This window comes from Mastomys coucha, unplaced genomic scaffold (genome assembly GCF_008632895.1).
Source record: "Mastomys coucha isolate ucsf_1 unplaced genomic scaffold, UCSF_Mcou_1 pScaffold5, whole genome shotgun sequence".
Classification (NCBI taxonomy): domain Eukaryota; kingdom Metazoa; phylum Chordata; class Mammalia; order Rodentia; family Muridae; genus Mastomys; species Mastomys coucha.
The window spans coordinates 101969815-101984788 of NW_022196911.1; the positions used below are offsets into that span (position 1 = coordinate 101969815).

At 37.0% G+C, this 14974-nt stretch overlaps 1 protein-coding gene across 7 annotated transcripts in view; it reads left to right on the plus strand.

Annotated features, from left to right (window-relative positions):
- Tanc2 (tetratricopeptide repeat, ankyrin repeat and coiled-coil containing 2) overlaps window positions 1-14974 on the plus strand; it is a 320134-nt gene that overhangs the window by 197888 nt on the left and 107272 nt on the right. For all 7 annotated transcript variants that reach the window (XM_031355012.1, XM_031355013.1, XM_031355008.1 and 4 more), the window contains one exon: window positions 5582-5707. In XM_031355012.1, coding sequence (XP_031210872.1) covers window positions 5582-5707 — 126 coding nt within the window. The remainder of the gene's footprint in view (window positions 1-5581; window positions 5708-14974) is intronic.

Genomic DNA, 14974 nt, shown 5'->3' on the forward strand with positions numbered 1-14974 from the left:
TTACACCTAGTTCCATTTTCTTTGTATAGAACTACATAGGAAAAGTGCTGCGTACATTCAAGTGCAGAAACATAGTTAAAGTGGGATTGGCATCTGTTAGATCTTTGAATCCTGCCGTAGCCATTGTACCTTTTACTTATATTCAGACTGAAAATGTACCTTAAATTTCTACACATAAACCCACACATATCACTAATCTTAGTTTCCTAGGACCTTTTCTGAAATTATTTTAAAAGTGGCAAAATATCCCAGCTATGTAATTGTCTTAGTCAGGGTTTCTATTCCTATACAAACATCATGACCACAAAGCAAGTTGGGGAGGAAAGGGTTTATTTGGCTTACTTCCACATGGCTGTTCATCACCAAAGGAAGTCAGGTCTGGAACTCAAGCAGGTCAGGAAGCAGGAGCTGATGCAGAGGCCATAGAGGGATGTTCTTTACTGGCTTGCTTGCTTCTCCTGGCTTGCTCAGCCTGCTCTCTTATAGAACCCAAGACTTCCTGCCCAGGGATGGCACCACCCACAAGGGCCGCCCCCCCCCCATCACTAATTGAGAAAATGCCCCACAGCTGGACCTCATGGAGGCACTTCCCCAACTGAAGCTCCCTTCTGTGATAACTCCAGCCTGTGTCAAGTTGACACACAAAACTAGCCAGTACAGTAATGTAAACAAATAGTTCATATAAAATCAATATATATTCTACTCCCATAGCAAATTCTAAACCTTGGCTTTGATACACTATTCTTACATGATTCCCTCAATAGACACAGTTATGACAAAAGGACCAACTGTTGTACAGATCAACAAAATAAATCTAGTGAAGAATTAGCCACAGTGTATTGTTCTCTTACATATCGTACGGTACATGTGCATTGCTAACTCAATGTTCTATGTCATGTATTCAAGTAATGAATTTTCCTAAATACAGAGATTGTCAAAGTGGCAGGAAATCTTAGATACGCAACAAAGCTTTCAGAAATAAATTACATGGAGATCTCTTGTAGAAAATTCTCTCCTCTCTCATTAGCAATACAAAACTGTAATGTAATTCAAAAAATTCACAGAAATAACCCTAAAACAGCATGAAAATAATAATAAATTTTATTACATATTTGGCTTTTTGTTTCATTTCACTTGAATTTATGAATTTATATAATTACCTCTTATATTTGGCTAGTGTTCCTTAAACATTATAATACTAATTTAACTTAACATAATTCTCTCAAAAGTATTTGCCAGTACAATTGCAAATTAAGTAAAATTATGACATGAGAATATGTATTTGTCCCCATGGAGCTCTCATTAGTCTTTGTAAAAGAGCATGGTATGATTGCTATGGTTATCTTCAAAGTTTCCCCATGAGAACAATGTTGATTTGCTTGTTGATTGTTTATATACTTGAAACTCAAGATAAAGATACAGACACAAAATGTATAATATGCAGTCATTTTATGGATATTTATTGAGCATGAACTATGTGTCAGGTACTGTTAAAAGCACTTATTATTAGTTAGCAAAACAAAGATTCTCTCACCATGATGCTTACATGGAAAAAAATAAACATAATAAGTAATTTCCATAGAATGACAGATGGTATTCAATTTAAAAAAAAAAAAAAGTAAACATCAGTGTTTCAATGTTATCTGAAAGAAGATCTCCTGTTCATCACCAGGCCAAGCATATTCCTTCAGTAGTATCTGTTAAGTATTAAGGTAAATGGGGATGGGGTTGAGGATAGTCAGCAGATAGCTAAATGTAAAGGGTAATAAGTCAGAGGAACACTGAGCATTATGTTCATGACACTCAGTTCATTGTCTTAAGAGATAGGATGTTACCCCTTGCTCTAAACAACCTATTATATAAGCTAATGTGGAGACACATGCCTATAAATTCCAGTACTCGAGAGGGGGAGGCAAAAAGATCAGGAGTTCAAAGCCATCCTCAGTCATTAAGTAAAGGGAGGGCAGCCTGGGCTCGTGATCTGACTAGGAGATCATTCAGTGAAGCAAAGAAAGTGTGATCAGAGCACATTTTGACAAAGGGAGAGGAAAGACTGGCTCACTCTGAGAGGCTTCCTCAAATTACTTAGAAAGGGAGATGCTCCCAGTGACAGGAAGACTTTGATACACTCGATTTGTCTCCTTGTACTTTTGAGTTTTATTCAAAAATTCTTCTCCATTCTTGTGGCATTCAGGGTTGTTTTCAACTGATGTCATAGTTGGTAACCTTGACTTGTCTCTCTCCTATGGTGAACATCTAGCTTCCCAGCACCGCTTCCTGAAGAAGCTTCCTCTTCCTGCTGTGTATTCTTGGCACTTGTGCTCAAAATGAGTTGGTTGTAAAGTGTGGGTTTCTTCTTTCAGTCTTTACTCTGTTCCTTTGACTGATGTATCCACATCAATACTATGTTCCAAATCATGGAGTATTGATAACTGCAGCTTTAGAGGGTATTTTGAAGTCAGGAAATATAATGTGTTTTGTGAAAAATTTTGAAAGGGGTTCAACAAGTCTATAGATTACTTTTAATAATATGGACATTTTTAATAATATCAGGTCTTATGTTTGAGCATAGGGTATAGTTCCAATTTTGGGTTCCTTTTAGTCTCATTTTTTAGTTCCTTTATAGTTTTTATTGTAGAGCTCCTTTACTTCTTTAGTTATAAAATTTATTCTTGGGGCTGGTGAGATGGCTTAGTGGGTAAGGGGCACTGACTGCTCTTCCAAAGGTCCTGAGTTCGGATCTCAGCAACCACATGGTGGCTCACGACCACCCGTAATGAGATCTGACGTCCTCTTCTGGTGTGTCTGAAGACAGCTACAGTGAATGACACAGGAATGAGCGGGGCCGAGTTCAATTCCCAGCAGCCACACACATGATGGCTCATGGCCATCTGTACAGCTACAGTGTACTCATAAATAAATAAATCTTTAAAAAAAAAATTTATTCTTGATTGTCCTTCCTTCAGTCTCTGCTCCATAGTTTGTCTCTGCAACTCCTTCCATGGGTATTTTGTTTCCCCTTCTAAGAAGGATCGAAGTATCCACACTTTGGTCTTCCTTGTTATTGTGTGTCTTGTGGTTTGTGGATTGTACTTTGTGTATTCCGGTCTTCTGGGCTAATATCCACTTATCAGTGAGTACATATCATGTGTGTTCTTTTTTGATTGGGTTACCTCACTCAGGATGATATTCTACAGATCCATCCATTTCCCTAAGAATTTCATAAATTCATTGCTTTTAATAGCTGAGTAGTACTCCATTATGTAAATGTACTACATTTTCTATATCCATTCCTCTGTTGAGGGACATCTGAGTTGTTTCCAGTTTCTGGCTATTATATATAAGGGTGCTATGAACATAGTGGAGCATGTGTCCTTATTACATGTTGGAGCATCTTCTGGGTATATGCCCAGGAGTGGTATAGCTGGGTCAGAGACTGCTCCACCTGGGAATCCTTCCTATATTCAATCACCAAACCCAGACACTATTGTGGATGCCAGCAAGTGCTGGCTGACAGGAGCCTGATATAGCTGTCTCCTGAGAGGCTCTGACAGTGCCCAACTAATACAGAAGTAGAGGCTTACAGCCATCCACTGGACTGAGCACAGGGTCCCCAGTGAAGGAGCTAGAGAAAGGACCCTAGGAGCTGAAGGGTTTGCAACCCCTTAGGACAAACAACAATAAGAACTAACTAGTACCCTCAGAGCTCCCAGGGACTAAACTACCAACCAAAGAGTACATATGGTGGGACTCATGGCTCCAGCTGCATATGTAGCAGAGGATGGCCTAGTTGGTCATCAGTGGAAGGAGAGGTCCTTGGTCCTGTGGAGGTTCTATGCCCCAGTGTAGGGGAATGCCAGGGCCGGGAAGCAGGAGAGGGTGGGCTGGTGAGCAGGGGAAGGGGGGAGGGAACAGGGTGTTTTTTTTCAGAGGGGAAACAGGGAAAGGAGATATCATTTGAAATATAAATAAAATATCTAATAAAATAAAAATAATTATTCTTAGATATTTTATTTGTTGTTTTTGAACCTATGGCAAATGAGATTGATTTTTTAATTCTTTTTTTATTTGGAATATTTGCTACCAGTGCATAAAAACCCTACTTGAAGCTTTTTATATATGAGATCATGTTGTCTACAACTTCAGGCTAGCCAAGGCTATATGGTGAGATTTTATCTCAAAGAAAAGAAAAAGCATGGCAAAAGTATTATTAGGAAACAGTGTTGACATTTTTGCTGCCACTTTTGTTGTAGTTACTGAGTGAATATATTAATGAGCAGATTAGTAAGTACTATTTCCAAAGTTCAGTCACCGCAAGGAGCCTCTGTGTTCTACCTCATGGTCTGACTCTGGACTTGCTTCCCTACGCTGGTAGAATTCTAGGCTGTTTTCTCTACCCCTTTTTTGCTTCTTCTTTTGTTCATTTATAATAAGGTGATATATAATGCTGGTAGCAAAAGCGGCTTGTTAAAGCTTTCTAGGCAGACAACCATGTCATCTGTCTTAGTTGGATTTCCATTGTACCATGACCAAAAGCCGCTTGAGAAGGAGAGGTTCTAGTTCACCTTTACAATTCTCAGGTCACACATACCATTACTAAGCAAAGTCAAAGCAGGAACCATGGAGGAATGCTGCCTGCTTTGTTCATCATGGCTTGCTCAGTTTATTTTCTTATGCATCACCCAAGGCCACCTGCCCAGGGTGGAACCCCCCACAATGGGCTGGGTCCTCCCATATCAATTATTAATCAAGAAAGTACTCACAGGTTTGCCTCTAAGCAATCTAATTGAGGGAATTTTCTTAGTTGAGGTTTCTCTTCCCAAAGTAATCTAGCTTATGCCAAGCTGACAAGAAACTAACTATAGCACATCATCTTCTGTAAATCTCACATGTAATAGAATTTCTCACATAAAAGTACTGTGTAGGAATTTTGTGATAAAACGTATGAGGCCCCACAGTCATGAAAAGGTAAGCCTTGGACTTTCTTCTCATTCCCACATTTATGCTAATCTTCAGTTATAAGTTGGATAAGTGATAAGTATTTTACAGAATAAAACCAATACTCAGATATTTCTATCAAGTTGAAATGTTCATATAAACAATGTTTTATTTCCCTTTTAATTTTTAGAAGTCCATCTGTTTCTTTTAGCAACATCAGGAAATTTCCCTTTTATTCTATTGTAATTTTCATGAGTCAGACATTTTAAAGCAAAATAGCATTTTATATTAGACTGGACAGTTGTTTTAAAATATTAAATTGTTTATGCTGTTTTTTACAACTTAATTTTAGACTTTTCTAGTTTGTTTCTGTATATGTATTTGAATAGGAAATATATTTCTCTGTTAATGTTATAGAACCTCAGATCTGTGATGTTCTACCTGAAAGAATTAGGTGGAATAGAGTTTTAATTTTTTTAAAAGATTTGATTTTGTAAAGACAGAATAAATGAATTATATATTGTTTGGGGAGGAGGTTTCTGTTCATGTAAGCTTTGATTCAAACGTATGCCAGACAGCAACTAAATTTAAAAAAAATTTTCTAAACTTACACATGGTAACTAAATTCTTTCTGTCCTGTTAGCCACAAGCTCTGCCCACTTGGAGGATCTTGCTTACCTGGATGAGCAGAGACACACTCCTTTGAGGACATCACTTAGAATGCCAAGACAGAGCCTGAGCGGTGCTCGCACACAGCAGGATCTCAGAGGTCAGAATACTGAGGGCTGAAGGGTGGGCGGTGAGGACAAGGGGAAATGGACAAAAAAAAAAATGTTTTTTTTAAAGTTCTTATTATCCTATCGCCAAGCTTGATCTTCCTTTTAAAGAGTGAGATGATCTACTTTAATATGTAACTAGATAGATCCATAAATAGATTGTTCTTATAGAAACATGTTGTAATTTTGACAGAAACCAAATGGAAAAGAGCAAATACTGGTGGAGGAAAAGCCAGAGGTAACTGTTGACAAACATCAGCCCTGACCGTATTGGAGATGAACTGTATACTGATCTGTATTTCATTATAGAAATTTCTCTCATTTTTAATATACTGACTATTTCTAGTAACATATAACACATTTATTTTCTTGGTGTTTCAGACAGTGCTGGCAACAGCTAACCAACATCCTTTCACTTACTTATGCACTGTATTACTTACTTTCCTCCCTCTTGTGGCAGAATACACAGCATCTTAAGGATGGAAGAGCTGTTGTAGCTCAGGAGGGTGTAGTTCATCATAGCAAGGTAGGAGTGGAAGCAGGAGCACAAGGCAGCTGATCACACTGCATCCATGGTCAGGAAGCAGAGGCAGGAATGCCAGTGCACAAACTCACACTCTGCTTTGTCCAGGACCCCAACACAGAGAATGGTGTTGTCCACATTCAGGGTGGGTTTTCTCTCCTCAGTTAAGTCTTTCTGGAAATATCTTCGTGGACACTCCACAAAGGTGTGTTTCCATGGTGACTCTGAATCCTTCAAGTTGATATCATGAAGATCAACCATTACAGGAAACTGTTTATCTTCTCTGTGGCTCCTATAAGAGGAACATAGTCTTTCCTTTCATTTTATTATGAGAATAGTCTCATTGAGGAGATTGTTGCTCTCTGTGCCTCTTTACTCAAATGAACCTTCTCTGATCGCTTTTAACACATAGCATTCCTTTGATCCCTAGAAATCCAGAGCTCATGTTTTTTATTTTATAGCTTATTTTCATATTGTTTTTGCTTTCCTCTTTTATCCCTATATCCTTCCCTAAGCCATGTATGTATTACTCACACAGGAAAGAACTTACTCATGCCTACTACCCATTCTGGAAACCATTTTTCTCACAGCTTTTCAATAATAGCCAAACAAATGGAAACATAAAATGATTGATTGTATCACTGTATGTTACCATAGTCACATTAACAATAGTCAGTAATCTCTTAGTTTGGTTCCTAACTTTTCTCCACACTATTTATCATTTCTATAGTTTATCATATACTAGTTGCTTAGTATATTTAATTTTTTTACTTCCCTTCTAGAAAATGGAATTGTAGAAAATGGCCAGCAAGGTAAAATGACTTAGCAGGTTAAGGGCACTTGCTACCAAGCCTGACGACCTGAGATTGATTCCCACATGGTAGAAAGAGAGCTGGCTCTCAGTTGTGCTCTGACCTCCACACATGCATACACACACTAAATTAATAAATAAGTGTAGGGAACAGTTTTTCAAAAAGACAATGGAATTATGTCAAGCACTATTTTAGACTGTTCATACCCAAAGCTTAAATAGATTTGATGAGAAGATTAAAAAATTTTATTGGTCCAGGACCACAATACACAGGAATATTAAATAAAATTGCATATGACTACTGACCTGTCTAGACCATCAGATTTGCTTGCAGGTCTGCCACACTGACATGATGTTGTGTTTCATTACAGGAAGACATAACAGTGTTTTGTTTCCTCATTGTCTAATTATAGGTGTTATTCTACATAGAAAAAAATGACAGATTTCAGTTCTATTAATTTAGGGTCTCTTTAATATTGAGTTCCACTGCTGTTTGATATCATATACATGCTTCTGGCATGAAAAGATTTAATAAGATTTTGATGATACAAGAGCATATAAATTCTGGTGATGTTGATATTTACACAGAGATATCAGTTACATCTTGATTATAACAAAGTTTTCTTTATTATTTAGCTTTAGCCTGAAGATTTAGATAATGAAAGTACATCCATAGATTTTTTTCCCAAAGTACACCTATTTTTTTTACAAAGCCTGAAAGAAAGTGTTTCTAATGATACTAATTTAATATTCCTTCAAAAAATTTACATTAGTACTCGAGCTGGACGGCTCCCATTAGTGAAGACGCTGTATTAGGGTTTCAGTCTCTCAGGTGTCTCTGATTCTCGAGAGGTCTACACTGAGCAGTCAGGTGGACGTGCTTCCAGATGAGTGTGCTGATCCAGAGAGACCGTGTTTACTTAGTAGTTTGGCCTTCTCAAATTAGCATACTTTAATTCATTATTCCAAAATTAGCATACTCAGGTAGAGGCTCTGGAAAATAATCAAGCTCAAAAAGTAACATGTAATCTTGATTACTGTTTACAAAGAAATCGAATGGCTTATGATATGAATTAAAGAACATTGATAAGAAAAGAAAGCAAACTTAACTTGGACAGACTATAGACCATCTTAGCATTTCTTTATAACTTAGGATTACTATATATAAAACGTCCACATTCCTTTAGGTTCATAATCAGATTGTTTTCCTGACATTCATCACCTGCAGACATACAAATTACAGTCAGATTTCAGCTTGAAATGTTTTTCCTAATTATAGTTGAAGTAAAATTACCTTGTGCCCCCCAAAAAAGTAAAATGATTGAAGATGATTTCAGTATCATGTGTTGCTAGAGGCCAGTGAGATTGCTCAGCAGTAAAGGCTCTTAGCCCAGGTCTCAACACCTGATTTTAATCCTGAGGACCCACAGGTGGATGAAGAGAACTAACTCCTACAAGCTACCCCCTTACCTCCACCTGCTCATTGAGGCACATAGACACATGCGCGCGCACACACTGTGTGTATGTTCGTATTTTAAAGTATTAAGTTTTATGAACTAGATTTTGTTTTGTTTGTTTTGGTCTAGCTGTTCTGAAAACTGAGCCTAGAGCTTTACACATGCCAGTGAGCTACATTCCCATGTAATAGGGTTTTGTTTTGTGTGTGCATGTGTGAGTGTAGATGTATATGTACATGTATGCAGGTACCCACTGAAGCCATCAAAAGGTTTTAGATCCCCTAAAGCTGAAGTTACTGGAGATTGTGAGCTGCTCGACATGGGTGCTCAGAACCGAAATCTAGTCCCCTGCAAGATCATCAAACATTCTTAGCTACTGGGCCATAGCTACTTACCTAGAAATAGGGTTTTTAGCAACATTTCTAACATTATATAATGCTGAGTATTTAAAGATGTCTGTATTGACTGTGCACCTACAGTGGGAACTAATTGTATTGACCAACTGATTTCAAGTATTAAAACTGCCTGAAATGTGTTCACTGTGCATACTCATAGGGCTATGCTCTTACATTATTTAGTATTCTAAAAAGCTGGGCATATACCCAAAAGATGCTCCAGCATATAACAAGGACACATACTACACTATGTTCATAACAGCCTTATTTATAATAGCCAGAAGCTGGAAAGAACCCAGATGTCCTTCAGTACAGGAATAGATAGAGAAAATGTGGCAGGGGGAGGGGGAATGGGACAGAGGGTTTCTGGGGGGAGGAAGGGGACCAGGAAAGGAAAGGGGATAACATTTGAAAACAAATAAAGAAAATATCCAGTTTTTAAAAAAAAAAAAAAAAACCTTTTATTTATATGACTTGAAGTGGTATTTACCATATTATAAACTAATATGTCAAGTATTAGTTTCAGCTTTTAAATATAATAGTAGGTTTTTTTAAAATAATAGAGGTCATTTAAATACCTGTTTATTCAGGGCTGGAAAGATGGCTTCATAGAAATATGGCACTTACTGCTCTTGCACCTTGTTTCTCAGCACCCATGTGGTAGCTCACCACCATCCATAACTCCAGTCAGGGAATACAACACCCTCTCCTGACCTCTTGCAGGCACCAGGAATACAAATGATATACATATATACATGCAAAAAAGAAAGAACAACTCAGACTCATTAAATAAAATCAATGTTTATTCGTCTTAAAAATAAAAGATCTTTTTTTACATGTTAAAAGGGTATGGAAAATTCCACTACGTAGTTAGTTGTGAAAAACTAACTTGGTGGAAGGAAAATAGCCTCTTAGTGCCATAACAATAACTTTAGCTCTAAGGACACCAAACATGTCTTGGAAACCCCCAAGGTCCCCAGACACTTCAATAAGCAAGTCAAAGAACATTATTGTAGTTGAAAATAAGGACCGTAGATTCTGTTTACAGAAATGCAAACAGTAGAATATTTTGAGATTTTAGATATTAGAAGTTGTTTATGAGCATGGTTTATAAGTAGAGTTCATTTCAAATTTATCTTAACAATAATTGAATTGTTGAATCATAATAGTAGTTGTCTTTTGACTACTGACACAAAAGTTATTAGAGTAATAACTGTTCTACCAAAAATTGGTGTTTCCAGAAACTCTGCCCTACACTAGAGAGAAGGAAGTCACACACGCACACCATCCAGCCCCTTTGCAGCAAGGCAGCAGAGTATTAGCTGCCATCAGTAGTCATACTGCTTCTAATGTAGTCTTATGAGGTGGATTCTAGTGCCGTGTACGGAACTGTTAACCTGCCCTTAATGTTTGTCATTAAGGGATAGTATATCGAATTAGCTTTGTGAAATTTTTTAACTGAAGGTTTCATAATTACTTAAAAAGTTCTATTTTTTGTTCTGTTATCATGGGGTTCTGCTGAAAGTACACTGAATATCTCTTCACCTCAGTGAAATAAGCCTTTCATGCCATAGAAAAGACAAAACAATTGAGAGGAAAAAGGCCATTGGTTTTTGCAGGTAGAAGTAATACATTGTATGATAGAATATTAAAAGGGAACCAAGGAGTTAATACACGATATGAATGCTCACATAGGGATTTCTGGTAATAGCTACTTGTAGTGAATTAGTGAATAGTTTTAGTGATAAGGCCCTAACCTGCCTGTTGTTATTCATACTGTTTTACTTGAAGAGACTACACGTTACTAATTAAAACTTCATTTCTCAATATCTGCTGGTTTCCTTGGTCCTTTACTAAATATCATTCATATAGACATTTAGAGACTTTCTGTTTAGTGACTTGCTGCATTGGTAAACACTAGGATAGAGGGCAGGTGTGAAAATGGCTGTCTGGTTTATTGGCACAAGTTTTGTAAAACTGGCCCTCCAACGGTTAAGTTGGCTTTGAGTTCCTGCTTTCAAAGCAGTAAGTTTAATTTTCATTAGATAAAATGAGTACATCACAGCATGTATGATCCCTCACATTTCTGAAACAATGAATTCTTTATAAAGAAGCTGACTAAGATGCATGTCATGAAGCTTACTGCTATTGCGTTAGCCCTGAGTCATGCAGCCCTGAGCTTGCTTAGTCATCCTGATCATTGCCTAGCTGACTGGCACATTTACAAGGGAATATTTCCATCGGAATTTTTAATCGCTGTTGTTTATTTTTTTATAAGCAACATTAAATGTCCTTCTTAAAGTAAATTCAAAGGCTAGAGGAAGCTTACATTCACAAAAATGCCAGCATGTGACTGTTAGATAGCAAACTATATATTCTAGTTGTATGAGATCTCTCTTTCCCCGTAGCCAGCTCTTCTACAAAATGCCTTAAAATTTGAAAATTCATGATTTAAGTTTAATTTTTTTTTGGTATCTGATTAAAAAAAAAAAAAACTAGACTGCTTTAGCTGAGTAGTCTGACCATGATTTTTTTTTAAAGTTTTTATTACATTTTATTTATTTTGTCAGGGTAAATATGCTGTATCATGCATGTGGAGATCAGAGACAGCTTACAGGAGTCTGTTCTCTCCTTTCACTGTGTCTCCTGGGGACCAGGCTCAGCTGTCAGGTTTGGCAGGAAGTACCTTCACCCACTTAGCTGGCTGGCTCTCCTTGTGTTTTTTGTTTGGTTTGCTTTGCTTTGTTTGTTTGTTTTAACTAATCACTAAGGTATAGTTGCTCTGCTTACACACAGGTCTGGTTTGTATATAAACCAGTCTTACTTGGTAAATTACTAAATCTTACCATTAGAAAATTCAAAGAGCTAATACATAAAAAGGTTTTTATAAAAGATGTTTTCAACTGAATTAGACTTAAAAAGAATCAACTTTCAGATTAAGATTTCTCAAAGGTATTAAAAAAAATCAATTGAAGTAACCATAATGTCAATAAATTCACTTCGCTAATATCTTTGCAACACTTTTGAGTTCATTAAAATAATTTAAGATTTATATGTGAAATATCTTTATGGATTAACTTCCCAAGATACTAATAAAATTATAGACCTGGAAATTTCATTTGCAAAATTTCATTTTAAAATTTCATTAGTAAAAGTTCACTTAGAAATGTTACTCTTAAGTTTCAAGTAATTAGAATAACTAGTTTTGATATATCAAAAAACAAGTATGTCTCATTCTCAATGCCAACAGTCTAATAATACAAAATTCGAACTGAGTTGGCATAGTTATATACATATGTTATAAATCTTACTCATTTTCAAGACATTACTTTTTATATTTTCCCTATATATTAGGTACTAAATTTGATGAAGCATATAAAAAGTCATAACCTTTCCAGGAACTGGGTTTTCCTTGTTTCTTTCATTATTCTCTGGTGATCCTTGTCCTGTCCCCAAGAATTCCAATCAAAAGTGATTCTAGATTGATTTTTAAACAAATATTTTCCTGTAAGACCAATTTTAGGGACTGGGGATATAGCTCAGTTGGTAGAGTGCCTACCAATTACGTCCTGGGTGTGATTCCACATGAACAGAGGCAGGAAGATCAGTTTAGGGTCATCCTTAGCTACATAGAAATATATAATTCCCTGTCTTTAAAAAACTTAAAACATTATGACTAATTATTGGATGAAGCAAGAAGAAGTCCTAGATAAGTCCCAAGTTTTTGTCTTAGAAGATGCATAATGATACTTTACTACCTGTGTAAACAAGTGATAATCAAGAAGCTCACTTCTCAAGGAAGTAAAATAATCTTAGTGAAATTTTCTAAGTTTGTGATTCCTGTTAAATATCCAAGTAGATGACTTATTTCTTCCCCAGGTAGTGGATATTAGACCTAGAGCCTCCTGTGTGCAAGTCAAGCCACCCAGCTCTAGCTATAACCCTGAACCCCTTTTTATCTTAAGGTAGGGTCTCATTAAGTTGTCAACCAGTATTAGACTCACTAGCCCAGGAAAGCCTTGAAGAAGTAATCCTCCTGGCATAGCTTCCCAGAGTAGCTGGAACAACAGGCCTATACCACCAGGCACAGCTACGTGGATAATGGTCAGGAGTTTTTGGAAATGTTGCATAAGAGTTTAGGATTTTTTTGAGGTCTAGAATAGAAATATAAGCCTAAGAACCATCATCACTTACAAAGCTGTGACAGACTTTAATCTATCCTACTGAGATGTGGGGGCAGTAATATATAAACCAAGGAGTCTAGTATTTTAGGGGTAGTCATAAAGGAAGACCCACCCTGTCAAGAGTTAGGGATTGGTTTAACAATGTGATATCATAAGTGTGGGATCATAAACAATATGAAGCATAAAAATAGAAAATAAATCACTTATCAAAATATATCAGTGACTTTACCAAAATAATTTCAGCACAGTAATATGGGTAGAAGCCAGGCTCTGAGTTATTACTGTGAAAGATTACTAAATGGTTCTTTGAAAAAGTTGGGTAATCAAAGAAAGAAGAGAGGTAAGAAAGAAACCTCAAAGGGAAGAAGGCCTGAAGACAGCCAGTATATTCTCAGTATCCTTTTTAGTGTTTGTGGGAGAGAGATCATTAAGTGGATTCCCTAAATGTCTTTTTTAGTTCATGAAATGGGAAGTGATTGCAGTTAGACACTGTCCTAAACAATTACACTTATTCTTCACAGTGGTACAGTTTACCTTACACAACGATGAGAAAGCTGACAGATTGCTGACATAAGTAACTAGGCCACAGATAGCAAGTAACAGAGACAGATCCAAACTGAGGCACCTCAGTCCTGAGTCCACCATTTTACCCATTCTGCTAGGTTTTCCTGCTTATCCAAAAGCTGTTTCTGCTTCTATTTTTTTTAACAGAATTTATCTAGCATAAACATTTTTCAGACCATTATCTTTACACTATTTTTATAGGACCTGATTCAAATTATTTCATGTATTCAAAGATTTGATTCCTATCCATTATTCTTTAGCTGAGGACCAGAACAAGCAGAGCTTGACTCTTGCCAGTTAATCAGCCTGTGTGGAGACTCAGTAGACAAGAGATCCCCTGCCTGAGTTAAATATTTCTCTCCTCCTCCTCCTCCTCTTCCTCCTCCTCCTCCTCCTCCTCCTCCTCCTCCTCCCCCTAGCTTTCTTTTATGTACTGTATGTGTATGTATATGTATGTGTGTGCACAAAAATTAGAGGAAACCTGCCAGAGTCATTTCCTTCCGCCACAACGGTCCTAGAGATCAAACTCAAATTATCAGATTTGGTGACAACTGTCATTACCTGCTGAGCCATCTCTCCCCAGCTCGAAATATTTCTTAAGAATAAATAAACCAGAACCAGTGTGCCATTGAATATACACACCCACAATCTCACACACGAGCACATGCTGCACATGCATACACACACACACACACACACACACATTATCATCATCATCTAATCAAGTTTTAAAAATTTTTTTTCGAGGAGAATAACTAAACTGCATGTTGGCATACTCACCTCCACAATTCCTGTGCTTGGGAGGCTGGTGAAGGAGGATTGCAAGTTCCATGTCAGGCCTGAACTCCTTAGAAAAACTCTAAGTTAATAAGCCTTTTGGGTATGTGTGTGTTAGTAATATTTTCAAGTTGTGTTTGAAATATAGATGTTTTGTCTCTTGTTTTGTGTAAAGAACTGTATGCATGGCAAGAACCCTAAGGATGAGCCAGAAATTATCTTTTACTCTTAGGAACAGAGGTACTTCTAAGCTAGACTTTGTATTCCTTATAGAAGGATACAAGCTACTGCAGTTGTGCTTTTATTTGTACCAGACCCTGCCTACATTATGTACAGACTTTCTTCTGCCAGTCCTGTAAATGACTGTTTCAAGTGACTCATGGTATTTTCCGTGAATAAGTACACTTTTGGTCAGAAGCCATTCAGAGCGCTCGTGTCCCAACTTTGCACTCTGCTTCCTGTCCCGTTTGGCTGCTTCTGTTTACATTTGCATGAGCAGATTTGTTAACTTTAGTAAATCTTGGGCTTATTTGGTTTTCCTTTTTTTTT